At 55.7% G+C, this 13,633-nt stretch overlaps 1 protein-coding gene and 1 long non-coding RNA gene across 3 annotated transcripts in view; one reads left to right on the forward strand and one right to left on the reverse strand.

Annotated features, from left to right (window-relative positions):
* The window catches only part of LOC114005494 (uncharacterized), a 6,517-nt gene extending 5,229 nt beyond the window's left edge, over nucleotides 1–1,288 (forward strand). The window contains exon 3 of the long non-coding RNA XR_003547339.1: nucleotides 61–1,288. This is a non-coding gene — a long non-coding RNA (uncharacterized LOC114005494). The remainder of the gene's footprint in view (nucleotides 1–60) is intronic.
* A 4,373-nt stretch (nucleotides 1,289–5,661) lies between these two features.
* Nucleotides 5,662–13,633, reverse strand: part of SERPINA5 (serpin family A member 5) — an 11,895-nt gene continuing 3,923 nt past the window's right edge. For both annotated transcript variants that reach the window (XM_006165372.3, XM_006165373.3), the window contains 4 exons: nucleotides 10,676–11,302; nucleotides 7,882–8,152; nucleotides 7,407–7,554; nucleotides 5,662–6,663 (listed from right to left, as the gene is read on the reverse strand). In XM_006165372.3, the coding sequence (XP_006165434.1) occupies nucleotides 6,475–6,663; nucleotides 7,407–7,554; nucleotides 7,882–8,152; nucleotides 10,676–11,285 (1,218 nt within the window). In that variant the 5' untranslated portion in view covers nucleotides 11,286–11,302 and the 3' untranslated portion in view covers nucleotides 5,662–6,474. The remainder of the gene's footprint in view (nucleotides 6,664–7,406; nucleotides 7,555–7,881; nucleotides 8,153–10,675; nucleotides 11,303–13,633) is intronic.

A 13,633-nucleotide genomic window follows, 5' to 3' on the forward strand; every position in this document is an offset into this window, starting at 1 on the left:
AGGGAGCATAGCAGCGTGTGTAGGAGTACCTCATTACCGGTGCCCTGTATGTCTTTACAGAAAATCGCCATGGGGAAGGGTGTTTGGACACTCCTGACTGGATTTCCCAGGGAGCCAAAAGGCTTGTCCCCTGTGTCTGAAGCTATGGCCACCTTGGCACCCCTCAGTCTTCAGGAAGGGTGGCAGATGGTCAGCCTGTGGAGTGACTCTGTAGGAGGCTGGAAGGGGGCAGCCACGTCACTGGCTCTGTCCCCCAGCCCAGCAGCTGCTGCCTTCCAGCGTGGGTTTGCCTGTCCCCTAACTGAGCCAACACATACAAGGACTTGGGCAGGGCAGACCCTGGCCTCTGAGTGCCACCAGCGTCTGCACCATGCCATTCTTGCTGATTAAGGGGTGCCTCCAGCTTCAGCCACGTGTACCTCCTCAACCTTACAACCGTAGCACACTCTGCCTCCTCTGGGAGTTTTCCTGATGCCCACACTCCCCCTCCACCTCCGCCTGTCCCTCAGGTCTCAGCTGCCATGGCACCAGCTCAGAGGCCCTCCAGGCACCCAGCTGCAGAGGCCCCCACGTCGTGTCTCCTAGCCTTCATTTTCTACCTTAATTAGTCTCCTGCTTCCATCTTCGCAATCCCAAACCACTTCCATGCCTCTCTCTGTTTTTCATTTTTATTTTTGGAACATTAAAATAAATAAGCAAACTGTTTTGGACACACTTTTGGATTTACAAAACTCTTAGAAAAACAGTACAGAGAGTTCCCGAAAACGCTTCGTCCAGTTTCCCCTAACGTCAATGCAAACCCCTCGCACAACCACGGTGTGTTTCAGGAAATAAACACCGAACAGTCCAGGCGTGTGTGCAGATCACCAGCTCTCCCACCCATGGCCTTTGCTGCTCCGGAAGTCCGTCCGGGATCTCACTCTGCTCCCAGTCCCTGCGTCTCCTTGGTCTCCTCCGGTCTGGGCACATTTTCAGCATTTCTTGGCCTTTCATGACCTTGACACTGATGAGGAGGGCTGAGCAGGTATTTTGTCGAACGTCCCCAACCTGGTCTGGCCGCTATTTTCTCATGAGTACTCCGAGGTTATAGGGCCTGGAGGAGACCCCACGGAGGTGTCACTCCCTGCTCATCACACTGTATCTGGGGGTCCACCACGACGCCTCCCCTGGCCAGCGCAGTCTGCCAGCTTTGTTCGCTGCCTCGTCACTGTTCTCACTTCCTGTGCCCTGCTCATAGATGAGTCACCCTCCACAGCGCTTGTCATCAATGACCTATGATAGAGTCTGCCTTTCTATTTTATTCTTTTTAAGGAATCATTTTATTTCACTTTATCATCATCATCATCATTATTATTGTTATTTCCCAGTTTGACTAGAGAGAGGCGGAGGTTGAGGGAGTTAAAAAGCAAGTCACCGGATCTGGGACTTGACCCGTGGTCGGCCATGTGGGAGTCCAGTGCCTTTAACCACCGTGCCACCTGTTGGGCCCTCTTTAACATTTTTTATTTCAGTGTCTTTCCACACTAGGATGTCAGAATGTCAGCTCTATGAGGGCTGGGATCTTTTGTTTGTTGCTTCTTTTTTTTTTTTTTTTTTTTCTGAGCGTGAGGAGATTAGAAAGAAGAGAGCCAGAAATAGATATCTCCGACAGGGGCTCACCCTGTTGTGATTCTCCTGCCCCACCTCCCTATTGGCTAAGATCGCACACAGACACACCCGGCATGTTCAGCTTGGCTCAGGAACTAACTGGGTCCTCCCATGTGGCCTCAGCCTCCCAAGCACTGTTGTGGCTTGTGCAACACCATGGTGGGGCCTGGTTTTCTTCATGCAGCTCGAGCACCCGGACCAGCGCCAGCACGCAGCAGGCACTCAGTAAACATCTGAGACAAACGCCTCACCTGCACCACGGCCTGCCATTAGGTGCTGTGCTTACCTGGTCGTTGGCAGGCCCGTGCCTGCGGGCTCACTGTGACAGCCTTGCTCCAGCTCCACACCCGTTCCTGGAAAGTGTCCGTGAGTAGCTGTTGTAGTCAGCTCTTCTGTGGTAACAATCGAACGCCACGCTGGGTGACTGATCAGGAGCAGAGACCTATTGAGATCCAGGTTTTGGAGGTCCAAGTTCAAGGGACCACATCGATGACGGTCTGCTTGTTGATGGGCCTCTGCAGAGTCCCATGGTGTCGCAGGGCATCACGTGACAGCCCCCGGAGCAGAGCACGTGTGTCAGCATCTGTGTGCGTCTCACTTCCTCTTTTTATAAACCCACCGGGATTCAATCATGGGGACCCCTTCCTGATGGCCTTCATTCTAATCACTTCCCCCCAATCCACCTCTTTATCCCATAGCTGGATTCAGTTTTCTTGCTCTTAATTCCATCACAACCAAATTTCAGTCCATGAATTTCTGGGGAAATATTCATGCCATAGGAATAGCCCCGGTGTGAAAGCTCAGTGAGTTCCATGGCCACGGGCAGGGCGGGAGGTCTGGCTACCCCTGGGGTGGGAGCCATGTCCCGCACAGACCACCTGCAATTGCTGTCCTTGGGGTCTCTGCGGGGACAGAGGAGTGTGTTCCTGGAACCTGGCATTGCCTTGTTCCTCTGTGCTCTGGTTGTAGCTGACATGGGGAGGCCCTAGAGTCCATGTGGTTACAGGGGTACTAAGAGTGGGCTTCCTAAAATCAAGGACAAACCCGGCAAGGGCTGCAGGAACTCAAAGAGGGGTGGCTATTACTGGCCGAAATGTGCCCCTCTCCCCTGCCCAGTTCCACTGTGGAAGTCCTAACTCCCCGTACTTCCAAAAGTGACTGTATTTGGGCACAGAACCCTGGAAGAGGTGAGTGCATGACGACCAGGTGTTAGAGTGAGCCCTAATCCAGTTCGGCCGGCATCTTCGTGCAGGGAGGAAGTCTGGACACAGGCACACGCCAGGAAAGATGCGGGGAGACGGTGGCCATCGACATGCCAGGGCCTCAGGGGAGACCAACCTTTCTTCCATCGTGCACCTGCATCTACAGAGCCGTGGCAAATCCGTTTCCCTTGCTCAACCACCTACTCTCTGACACTTTGTAGTGGCAGGCTGGGTGGCGTGGGCAGTGGCTAAGAGGAGGGGTGCTGAGTGCAGTTGTTCCTACCTGGGTGGGAGCCCCAGAGAGCTGCTACCTTAGTGCACCCAAGGGAGGTCAATCCACGGACCAGGCCGGTGGGGCTCTGAAGAACGTGTGAGTGAGCATGAGCGCCCCCTAGCGGGTAGAGTGGAGCACCTGTGAGGTGCTACAGGAGGAGGGACAGGAAAGGGCCTGGGCGACAGGCAGAGTGTGCTATAGACAACTCAACTACCCTGAAATAGGAGTGAGAGAGTATAGGCCACACTCGGGCCTTGCGTGCAGGGTGCTGTCGGTGAGCTACCAGGATGTCACCTCCTTTCGCCTGTTCTCACTCACATGCCTGCACTGCGTAGACTGCAGTCTCCAGATTTCCAAGCCGCACTCTCAGTCTCTTCTTGAGCTCTTTCCCCTGCCCGGAAGTCCCACACCTGTTTCCAGATCTGCTGTCGGTTAGAGTCCTGCTCATTCTTGAAAATGAACCCATTGTCACCTTCCCTGTGAAAATTTTCTTGACCTCCCAAAAGTTATGGGAAAAAGGACTGGATAGTGGTGCAGCAAAAATCCCTGCTACTCTGTGAGGTTGACCTAGAAGGTTCTGGGTTCAAGTCTGAAGGCCTTGCTGAGTGCTAGGATGTGCATGGGCCCACAGTCCTGGGCTGGCTGAATCCAGGGTGGGTTAGGAAATCCAGACCCTGCAGCACCGCTGCAGGGTGAGTCTCTCTTGTTCAAGGAATAAATAAACTTTAAAAATGTTTTTAAACAGAGTTAGGGGAGGGATTAGGGAAAAATGAAGAGAGGTTGGTCAACAGGGCCGTGAGCACAGTGCGAGAGGAAGGGTAAGTTCTGGCATTGTACTGCGCAGTGGGGTGTCTACTGTGGAAAACACTGTTTTATCTTGCAAAGAAGAGAAGTTTGGGAATATTTGCACCACAGAGATGATACCGTAAGAGGGGTGCCGATCACCCTGACTTGATCATTACATGACGTACATTCATATTGAGACATATTGAAACATCACATTGTGCCCCATAACGGCGTCTAGCTATTATGAGGCAATTTTATTTATTTATTTAATTTATTTATTAGGATTTGCCACAGGGCACGTTCACTTGCCAGAGAGAGACAGAGAAAGGGAAAGTGAGAAATCATCCCCCAGAGGGATGATGCCACGCTGCAATCCCTTCTCCTCCATTCTCCTCTCAGGATTTTGGGCACACACGCACATGCTCCCGGCATGATTTTCAAACCACTGGGCCTGGGACTCCTCAGTTGGCCATGTGGGAGTCCAGCACTCAACCACTAGCCACCTGCTGGCCCCAGTGTGGCAATAATTAAAAAGCCCATTCTCCGTATGTTTCCAATCTGCTACAACGTTTGTGCATCTGAGCAGTGAGGCCCGTGACGACCAGCGGCGAGGAGCCTGGGCATGGCACTTCACTGGGCCCACAGCAGGGGCTCGGTACACTGGCGCCCGCCCGTCCCGCACCCAGGCACTGCTTTGAGACCGCTTGCTGGGTGAACTTTAGACAGCACTGGACCTTGGCCTTGCATGTGACACACAGGCAGGGCCTCCCCCCGGCCTCGGCCCGGCTGGGTACACAGGGGGAGAAACAAGTGCCCGGACGGACCAGACAAAGGTACACAGGAGCCGGCTGCCCCTCCTCCCACTCAGAAGCCAGATCCCGAACGGCACAGCCGCAGATGAGCTGTCCGGGTCCATTGCATCTGTGCTTCCGCCAGCCAACTCATATGCCACCGGGGATCTCAGCCTGGGCCCCAACGTCCCAGCGGTGGCACTCTGGGAGCACACCTGTCCTCTGTAACATGGGCAAGACACACCTCGCTGGGCGGCTGGAGGTCACGTGAGATCACAAGTGCAAAGTGCTCGGCCTGGGCTGGCGTGGAGCTGGTGCTCAGTACTTTGGGGAGTGGTCAAAACATGGGGTTCTGGCCTTGGTACGTCTAGTGGTCACCCATGTACCGTGCCATCCAGACGCCAGCACAGCCTCACAGAAAGCATGCTAAAAACAGGCAAGGGGGGCAGGCAGCTGCTCAGAGGGTCAGACTTGGGGGTGGCCAGTTGGAGACTGAGTAAAGGAGGATTCAACTCGCTCTGCTAACTCGCTTCTTCTTGCATCAGTTCTTTGAAATGTCAGGTCCCCTCCATTCGACGGAGAGGAGACATGCTGGCTTGGTGAAGGACGGGAGGAGAGAACCTGCCTGGGTCACAGTGGAGCTGGTGGCTGAGGGGCCCCTGAGCAGGGCCCTGCCTTCTGGTCACTTCATCTCCAAAGCAGAGCCTGGGGCTGAGCGTGCAGCTCTGGGCACAGTCCCTGGTCAAATCCTGCCACCCACATGGGAACTTGGTGACTAGGGGAGCCGCCTCCCTTCAAGCTACGCCTTCCCCATCTGAAATGGGCATCGTGCTGGTGCCAGGCCTCAGTAGAGGGACGCTGTGAGGTGCAAATACATGTCCAAGGGAATGCGCAGCACCAAGTCTGGGTAAGCTGGGGACGTCACCACGCCCAGAGCTGCGTCTATGAAGACAGTGACCTCTGATGTTTGCAAAATGCTTTATTGTTATTGCCAACACAAAATGCAGAAGGTAAGTCATGAGCGACCACAAGGAATATTCTATTTGCAACAGGACCCCTATTCCCACCCCAGCCACGCCCGTGAGGTCATGCCCACCCATGGTGCTTAAAGGGTGAACTGGCACGCGAGTGTACTGAAGCCAGCCATGATCGCGGGGGACACCCCAGCCTTTCTACATGATGGCGAAGGTCCTTGGATCGGATCTCTGCCCTGGTCCTTCCTGGGAGACATGGGGGTACCGAGGTTCAGCGAGAGACAGTGTTACCCCAATGTCACACAGTTGGTCAGGGCTAGAATAATCACACATTCCAGACCCCAACCCCAGTATTTCCCTGACCCATGACAAACTAACAGTTGGTATTGCTGATGGGTGGGGGACCAGACTTGGAAATGGGCTTCCTTGGCTCTCATCTCCTGGGACAACCCTCCTATAGGGCTTTGTGGCATTAGGCTGGGCATCAAGACCCTGGCCTCGGGGCCTCTCTGTGCCACTAATATGCTGTGTGAGGTTAGACAAGTCAACCAGCCTCTCTGAGCCTCAGTGTTAATCTCTGTTGATGAAAGATGAGGACAAGACCGAACATTCTCAAAGGCACCTGCGTCCTGCAGTTGTGGGAGAGGGAACCATGGCTGGCATCTCAATCTTATTATTAAGATGTGCGATGCCTCGTTAGTTAACTCAACCTGGGCAATCTCCAGGACCAGCAGATACAGGGCCATGGCATACTCATCCCCCCGCCCCCATGGACGCCTGTGCATTCCAGAAGCCCCCACTCAGGGCTTGGTCACTTTGCCAAGGAAGAGGATGTTCAAGTTGCTATCCAGAATGGACATCAGGAAGGGCCTGTTGAAGACGACCCTCAGAGAGCTCAGCTGGGCCGACCGGAAGGTGAAGACTGAGCCCGTGGCCGCAGTCGCTTTGGTTCCCGATTCATTCACTTCCACCATCGCTTTGTGCACCATCTGGAGGGAGGCACCGGGCATCACCCAGCCGCCAGGGGCTGGGAGAGGCCATCGCCGGACATGGCAAGGCTCCCGCCCACAAGCATCGCCGTCCAAGTATCCGTGTTATTGAGGGCCGGGTGGGGACACAGCTGGGCCCAGGTGGGGAGGTCCTGAGTGAGTCAGGTGCACACACACACCTGTGATCCGGGCTGCTGGAGGCGGGGGGTGGGTTATGGCACGAAGACCCCGTTAGGGGTGCGCCCTCTCTCCCTTTCTCTGACTCTGGCTCTCTCTCTCAGAGGAAATAAATAAATAACTTTTAAAAATATACCTGTGTAGCCGAGCCGTGACAGGTGGGAAATGGGCAGTGGGGCAGCTGCTCTGCACCAGGCGCCGTGCCCCGGGCTGACAGCATGCGTGTCTTTTACTGAGACAGTGACACATACGTCTGTCACAAAATGTGGTGGCATCTTAGAGTGAGGTGCACTCCAGTCGTATAGAGGGGAGGACGGCTCAGAGGGCCAGGTGTTCGCCAGTGAGTGAAGGATCCAGCACCGGGTCTTGGTTGTGGTCTCTTGGTACAGGCCCCCTCCCCCCAGCATAGCTGTGATATGACTTCCCACCCAAGAAGGCTAAGACCTAAAGTGAAACCTCTGCTTCTTGAGGGCGAAGGGGAGAGACAGACAGAGGGACAGACAGAGGCAGACAGAATGGATGGATCAGGAGTCTCAGGAGGTGGCTGCTCAGGAGTACGGACCCACCTCGGACACCTGGATGTTGGAGTGGTTGTTGATGCCCGACAGGTCAGCGTGGGAGGTGAAGGCGTCACTGATGCCCAGCCTGGGGAGGACACGCTCCAGCTGATAGGAGCCCTCGATGGAGAACTTTGGAAGGAAAAGCTCCAGCTTCCTGGAGAGAGAATAGGACCTTTCTTAGACTGCTCCAGAGCATCTGGCCCCTGGGCTTCATGCTTCTCTGCACTCCATCTAGGCTGGAGCACCTGGCACTGGGCATGGATCTGTGCGGCCCTCAGAGGTCACTGCCCACCCTGGAGCTGCCCTGGGAAGCCCAGCATGCAGGCTTGGTCCCTCCTGCTGAGCCAGGATTTCCTGGGATGCCCCTGGGAGGCAGCCTTGGCTTGGGAAGTCCTTCCACCAATGCCAAGTGGCCTTAGGGTGGAGCTGTGTCGTCCAGAGGGTGGGTAGCATTAGGTCAGCCCATGAGTCTGAAGAGTACCTCTTCCTGAACGTCCTGAGCCACTTCCTCAGTGTCTTTCCGGTGAGCTCCTTCTCTACCTGCGCCATCCTGTCCTCGTCAGGCAGCACGAACACGGCGGTGGCGTTGCCGTGGTAGGGGAGCCCCACCACGCTACAGGAGAGGTTGTCATCCAGCACGTAGTAGTACTGGCCCTCACCGTGCATCATGGGCACCTGCACCGCCGTCTCCGCGGTCACGTGGAAGTCCCGCTCTCGGGTGCTTTTGGGGCTGAAGCCTGTCTCCCATTCAGCTAGAGGGGAAATGGGGGGGATGGAAGGAGATCAGTAAGAATTGTAAATTCTCGGCCGCAAACGAAAAGTGGAGACAGTAAGCGGGTGACAGGCAAGAGATTGTCCTCTCCGGGGCAGCTTCTCCGGCAGTGACCACAGAACCCCTTGGGTATAAAGGCACGCTCTGTAGAACTATAGGGACTTATTGTACTTGGACTTTTTTTTTTTTTTCCAGTTATATGCCTATTTTTCAATTGCCAGAAGGCGCATGCACTCACCAGGGCGTACTTGGACTTTCTTTTTTTTTTTTCCAGTTATATGCCTATTTTCCAATTGCCAGAAGGCGCATGCACTCACCAGGGAGAAACAGAGAGAGGGCGAGAGCTCCCCCTACAGGGCTTGGCCATGCTGCAATTCCTTCTCCTCCATCTCTCCTTCCCTTTGGGATGTGGGGTACTCACACACAAGCATCTGGTGTGTTTTTCAAGCTGCCAGGTGTGGGTTTCAAACCGCAATTGTGGGATCTGGCTCCCTTTAACCACTAGACTACGGGGCAGGTCCATGCCTGGACTTCGCTTAGGGCTGTTCCTTCTGCATTTGCAAAGCTAGGAAGCTGGTTTCCATGTCTTCAGAGGCCCTGGGCCCCACGTGTTCTTTGCTCTCTGATGCCACTCGTGGTTAAATATTCAATAAAAAGGGGGGAAATGGATGGCCAAGACTACCTGACACCTGGGTGTTCTGTGCTTCACTGTTTTTCAAATACTGGATTTCGATCTAAGCTTGGGAGAGAGGTTTGTAAGGAATTAGGGAATTTTTATTTTTATTTTTTGGTTTTTGTCACAGGATGCATGTGTTCGTTGGAGAGATGGAGGGGGAAGGTGAGAAGTCTCCGCTGGGGGGAAGGCCTCACTCTAAGCCCTTCTCTCCATTTGCCTCTCAGGATTTTGTACGCGCATGCGCATGCAGCTGGCATGATTTTCAAACCTCTGGGTATGGGACCGGCACCCTAGTCAGCCATGTGGGAGTCTGGCACCTGAACCACCACACCACCTGCTAGCCTCAGAAATGTATGATTTTTGCTCTAGGAAAGTCTGATTATCCTATCTCTGACTATTTCCTGTGGGAACTTCTGATCAAAGTATTCCAAGTCACTGTTCCCAATTTAATGGTCTTCAAAGAAGAATCCACCTGGCCCTGCCTAGCTTACTGCACAGCGGTCCTCTGCAGCCTTTGTATGAGGATTGCCTGAACTGAGGGGCAAGAGCATCATGCTCCCCATTCATATGGAGAAATCCTCTCAGGTACCATATCAGGGGTGAGCCACTGGGAGGTGATTTGGTCCTGGGCAGTCTCACGGTGGAATCAGTGCCCTAGTAAAAGAGGCCTCTTGGGACCAGCAGTTAGAGTAATGGCTATGTCGCTGGACTCCCATGTAGTCGACCGTGGTTCGCATCCCGGACCCGGTGGCTTAAAACTCACGCTGGGCGCATGTGCATGCGTGCCCAAGATCCAGAGAGGAGAAAGGAGGAGAAGGGATTGCAATGTGGCCATCCCCTCTGGGGGATGATTTCTCGCTTTCTGTCTCTCTGTCTCTCTCTTCTGTATGGTGAGTGCACGCACCCTATAGCAAAAATCTCTCAAAAAAAAAAAAAAGAGGCCTCTTCTGCCATGTGAGGACAGAGTGGAGAAGCATCCTCAGGGAAACAGGAAGCTGGTCCTCACCAAGGTGTCAGCACCTGGACTTGGACTTCGCAGCCTCCAGAACTGCAGTGGCTGTTAGAACTGGCATAGTCTGTGTAGGACTGCCCTGACGGTGGGGTCTGTTACGGCAGCTCAGAGAGAGTGAGGCTCTTATTATCTGTGGGCATGGACAGAAAGCCTTTAATGATTGGACTCTCTTGCTTTCCTGTCCTCCCTTCTCCACACTTTCCCCCTTCATCGTCTCCTGCTTTCCTCCCCTTCTCACCCTCAGAGAAACTCAGCGAGGAGGGGTCAGCATCTGGAAAGAGGAGCAGGTGAAAGATCTGATTCGAGCAACGGTAGTCACCGAAAAACTGGGGAGCAATGTTGACAGGCTGGCTCTTCCTGACAAGGGAGACGAAACTTCTGAGGAACAGGCGCTAGCCTGGGGAAGTCTTGGCTGAAACAAGAGTCCCTCAAAGGACAGAGGGCTAAAATCTTGGGGGTGAGGTAGGGGCTGGAAGTCCCTCTAAAGTCCATGACCCTGCCCGAGAGGCCATGGTGTCACATTCATTCTTTGTCGTGGTGGCTGTGAAGGACTTGTGCTTTAGGAATGGTGGCAGCTGCAGTTTGGGGTGCCTCAAGGGGACCAAAGACAGATGCCAACACTTCCCCAGTGGAGGAAACAGCACCCCGGGTTCATTGACACCATCTCGGGCAGCAAGAGGGCACCATCTTCCCTACAGGGTCTGCAACCATTGCCAACGGGCACCAGGGAGCACTGAGTCCACTCCTACCCCTCCCCACTGTGAAGGAGGCGGAGGAGAAAGGAGAGAAGGTTGGGTCGGAGCCCAGAGTCTCACCTTTAAAGAAGATGTAATTCACCATGACCATGATCTGAGTACTGTCGAGGTTCTCGATCAAGCTCCCGATCTTGCCCTGAGTTTGCTTTGCCACATAATCATTGATCTGCTTCTTGGCCTCTGCAGGGTCCCCAAAGTTGGTGGGGAAAATATCTGCCAAGTACAGGGTCTTCAGGGCGCTCAGGAAGGCGGGCTGCACGTCCAGCACAGGGTCTGTGAACAGGGCGTTTCCGAGGCTCAGCTGGAAGCCGCCGTGGGGCTGGCTGAGCTCCTGCAGGAGGTGCTGGAAGTGCCTGTGGAGCTCTTCCTCTGGGAGGCTGAGGCCCAGGCCCTCCAGGATCTGCGTCTTCGTGTCCGACCGAGCCCCCAGAGAGAGCATGGCCAGGCTCGTGGAGATGCTCAGAGGGGAGAAGAAGATGTTCTCTGTGGGGGCCGCCGATGCCAAGGCTCTGTAGAGGTCAAAGGCCAAGTCCTTGCTGCTGGGGGCCACTGTGGCCTCTGTGGGAGGCTCTTTGACTTTCTTCTTCACCTCCCGGGAGTGGTGACGGTGGCGCAGAGAGGCAGCCTGAGGGCTGAGGAGCAGCAGGCACAGGAGGAGGAGGGGCTGCATGGTGGTTGCCCCTGGTCCTGGAAGGCAGAGAGGTAGGATGTGGCCAGAGGGAGAGAGGATGGGGAGGAGGGCAAGGGTGACGTTCCAGAGAGAGTCCAGTGTGGGTCCGGACGTGGACAGGTACCAGTGGTGCGGACTGGAATGGGGCCTCCAGGGAGCTCATTGGTGCTTGCTGAGGAGAAGGAGGGCCTCTGGGCCGGCTCTCTGTAGTCTGCCTCGCCAGCCTCACGGAGGTCACGGGGAGAGGACCTGCTTCCACACGTGGCCTCCGACCTCCCCCTCAGTGTCCTGGGCCAGTGCTCCACAAGGCCTGTGGTCCTTTCGTGAACTCGGACCCAGCTGCCCCATGGGGCCCTCGGCACTGCTGGTTTGTCCAGTACATTCCACAGACTGGAGGTGGCATCTGCTCTGAGCGGGCAGGGGGCGGGACACCAACAGGGCCCCTTCTCCTTCCCATGGCACTGCCAGGCTGCCCGTGTCCCTCACCTCCCTCCTGAGGAAGCTCTGTCCTTTCAGTGGGCACCCCTCTGCCCCTTCTCTGCTGCTGTGGGCCCTAAGCTGCACATGCTGAAGCCCCAATCCTAGTACCTCGGAAGAGACTGCATTTGGATGAGGGGCCTTCAAAGAGGTCACTAAGTTAAAGTGAGGTCACTAGAGACCCGCCAACTGCTCAGAAATCCAACACAGCAGCCTCCGCCCTCGCCAGCCTGAGGCTGGCCCGGCATGCTGCCCGCACCCTGGGGCAGGCGCCGGCCTGTCTCGTCCTCCGGTCAAAGTCACTTGGATTAGGGGTGGGCCCTAAACCGGTGACCAGTCCGGTGACCAGTGTCTGTCTGTGAACAGGAGGTCAGGACACAGTCGCACAGAGGGGGGACCATTGTGAGGTCACAGGAGGACGGAGGAGGAGTCTGCTCCGAGCCAAGGCCTTGGGGGGACCAGCCCTGGCTACACCTGGCGCTCAGACTTCCAGCTGCAGAACTCTAAGAAAGAAGCTTCTGTGTTAAGCACCTGACTGGAGCACGGTTAGGGCAGCCCGAGCCGGCTAAGAGCCTCTGCTCCCCATCTCCCTGAGGGTCACCCTCACCTTTGGTCTCTGCCTCTGCCCTCTGTGGACCACCATTCTGGCCTCTCCCTTCCACCACTGTGCCCCCTGAACTTTCTGTGCCCCACCTCCTGACCTCACTGATCCCCCAAATCCTTCCATACCCCCCAAAGTGATGAAGAGCCCAGACTCTGGAGCCCCACTGCCTGGGTTCAAATCCCAGCCCTGCCCGATCCTCACAGTGTGGGGAGTCAGTCATACTTGAGCCACTGTCCTCCACCTATAAGTTGAGGTAACAGCAGCCTCTACACCATGGGGGGGCCTTAGCAGCACATGTGAAGTGCTCAGAGCATTGCTCTGCAGAAGCCCTCGCTGTCTGTGGGGTGCAGGCATTCCACACCCCCGTACCTCGCTGAGCCCAGCCAGCTCATTCCTGATGAAGGTTTCAGCTTGTGGGCTGTTCTAAGGGTGACTCTGTCCTGCTGGGTCCTCTCACCCCTGCACACCATGCCAGTAGGTGCCCTGACTCAGGCAGGGTAGGGGCAGCTTGCCACAGAGTCACATGACCCAGACAAAACCCCACTCCAAAGGGTCCCAGGTAGCTGTGTTGAAATTCCCAGTAGAGGGACCTGGGGGGTGCAGTGAGAGGAGAAGGGGCTCCGGAGTTGGGGGTCTGGCTGCCATCCAGGTGGAGGGAAGGGGAGTGGGCAGGTCACCCTTGCCTCCCGGGCCTCCAGGTGCACCCTGAGCTCAGGGAAGGAGGTCTAGAGACACCAGCAGCGGCCACAGCCATCGCCAGGGGCAGGCCTCGCATACTGCCCACACCCTCGGGAAGGTGCTGGCCGGCCCTGTCCTCTAGCCTCACAGCCACCGCAGGTGTCGGTTCTGCTCCTAGCCCCATTATACACATGGGTAGTCTGAGGCTCAGAGAGGCTGAGTCCCTGTTAATAATGGTGGCCAAGCTTGGACTGAGACCTCGCTCTGATCCTCCAAGTCCACCACCTCTAAAACCCCACCCGTTCAGCTCCTCCGGATCCCTGTGACCCGTCACATTCTCCAGACTTCGTCATTGTGGGTCCAGCAGCCACCACTCAGCCCAGACCCAATTCAGAAACACGGGCTGTACTTGCCGTGCCCCCACGCCCCGCCGCCCTGTTCCCACTGCAAGACGATGTGGTTTAATCTGTGTTCTCTAAACGAGTCTATTTCAGGGCGAGATGTGGGCCGTCTCGCGTCTGTGTAGCAAGATGCTACTAACGCCCCTGCAGAGCACGCTGGGCTGATAATCGCCCTGGAAGAACCGCTC

Source organism: Tupaia chinensis, unplaced genomic scaffold, assembly GCF_000334495.1.
Source record: "Tupaia chinensis unplaced genomic scaffold, TupChi_1.0 Scaffold143913_1, whole genome shotgun sequence".
NCBI lineage: Eukaryota > Metazoa > Chordata > Mammalia > Scandentia > Tupaiidae > Tupaia > Tupaia belangeri.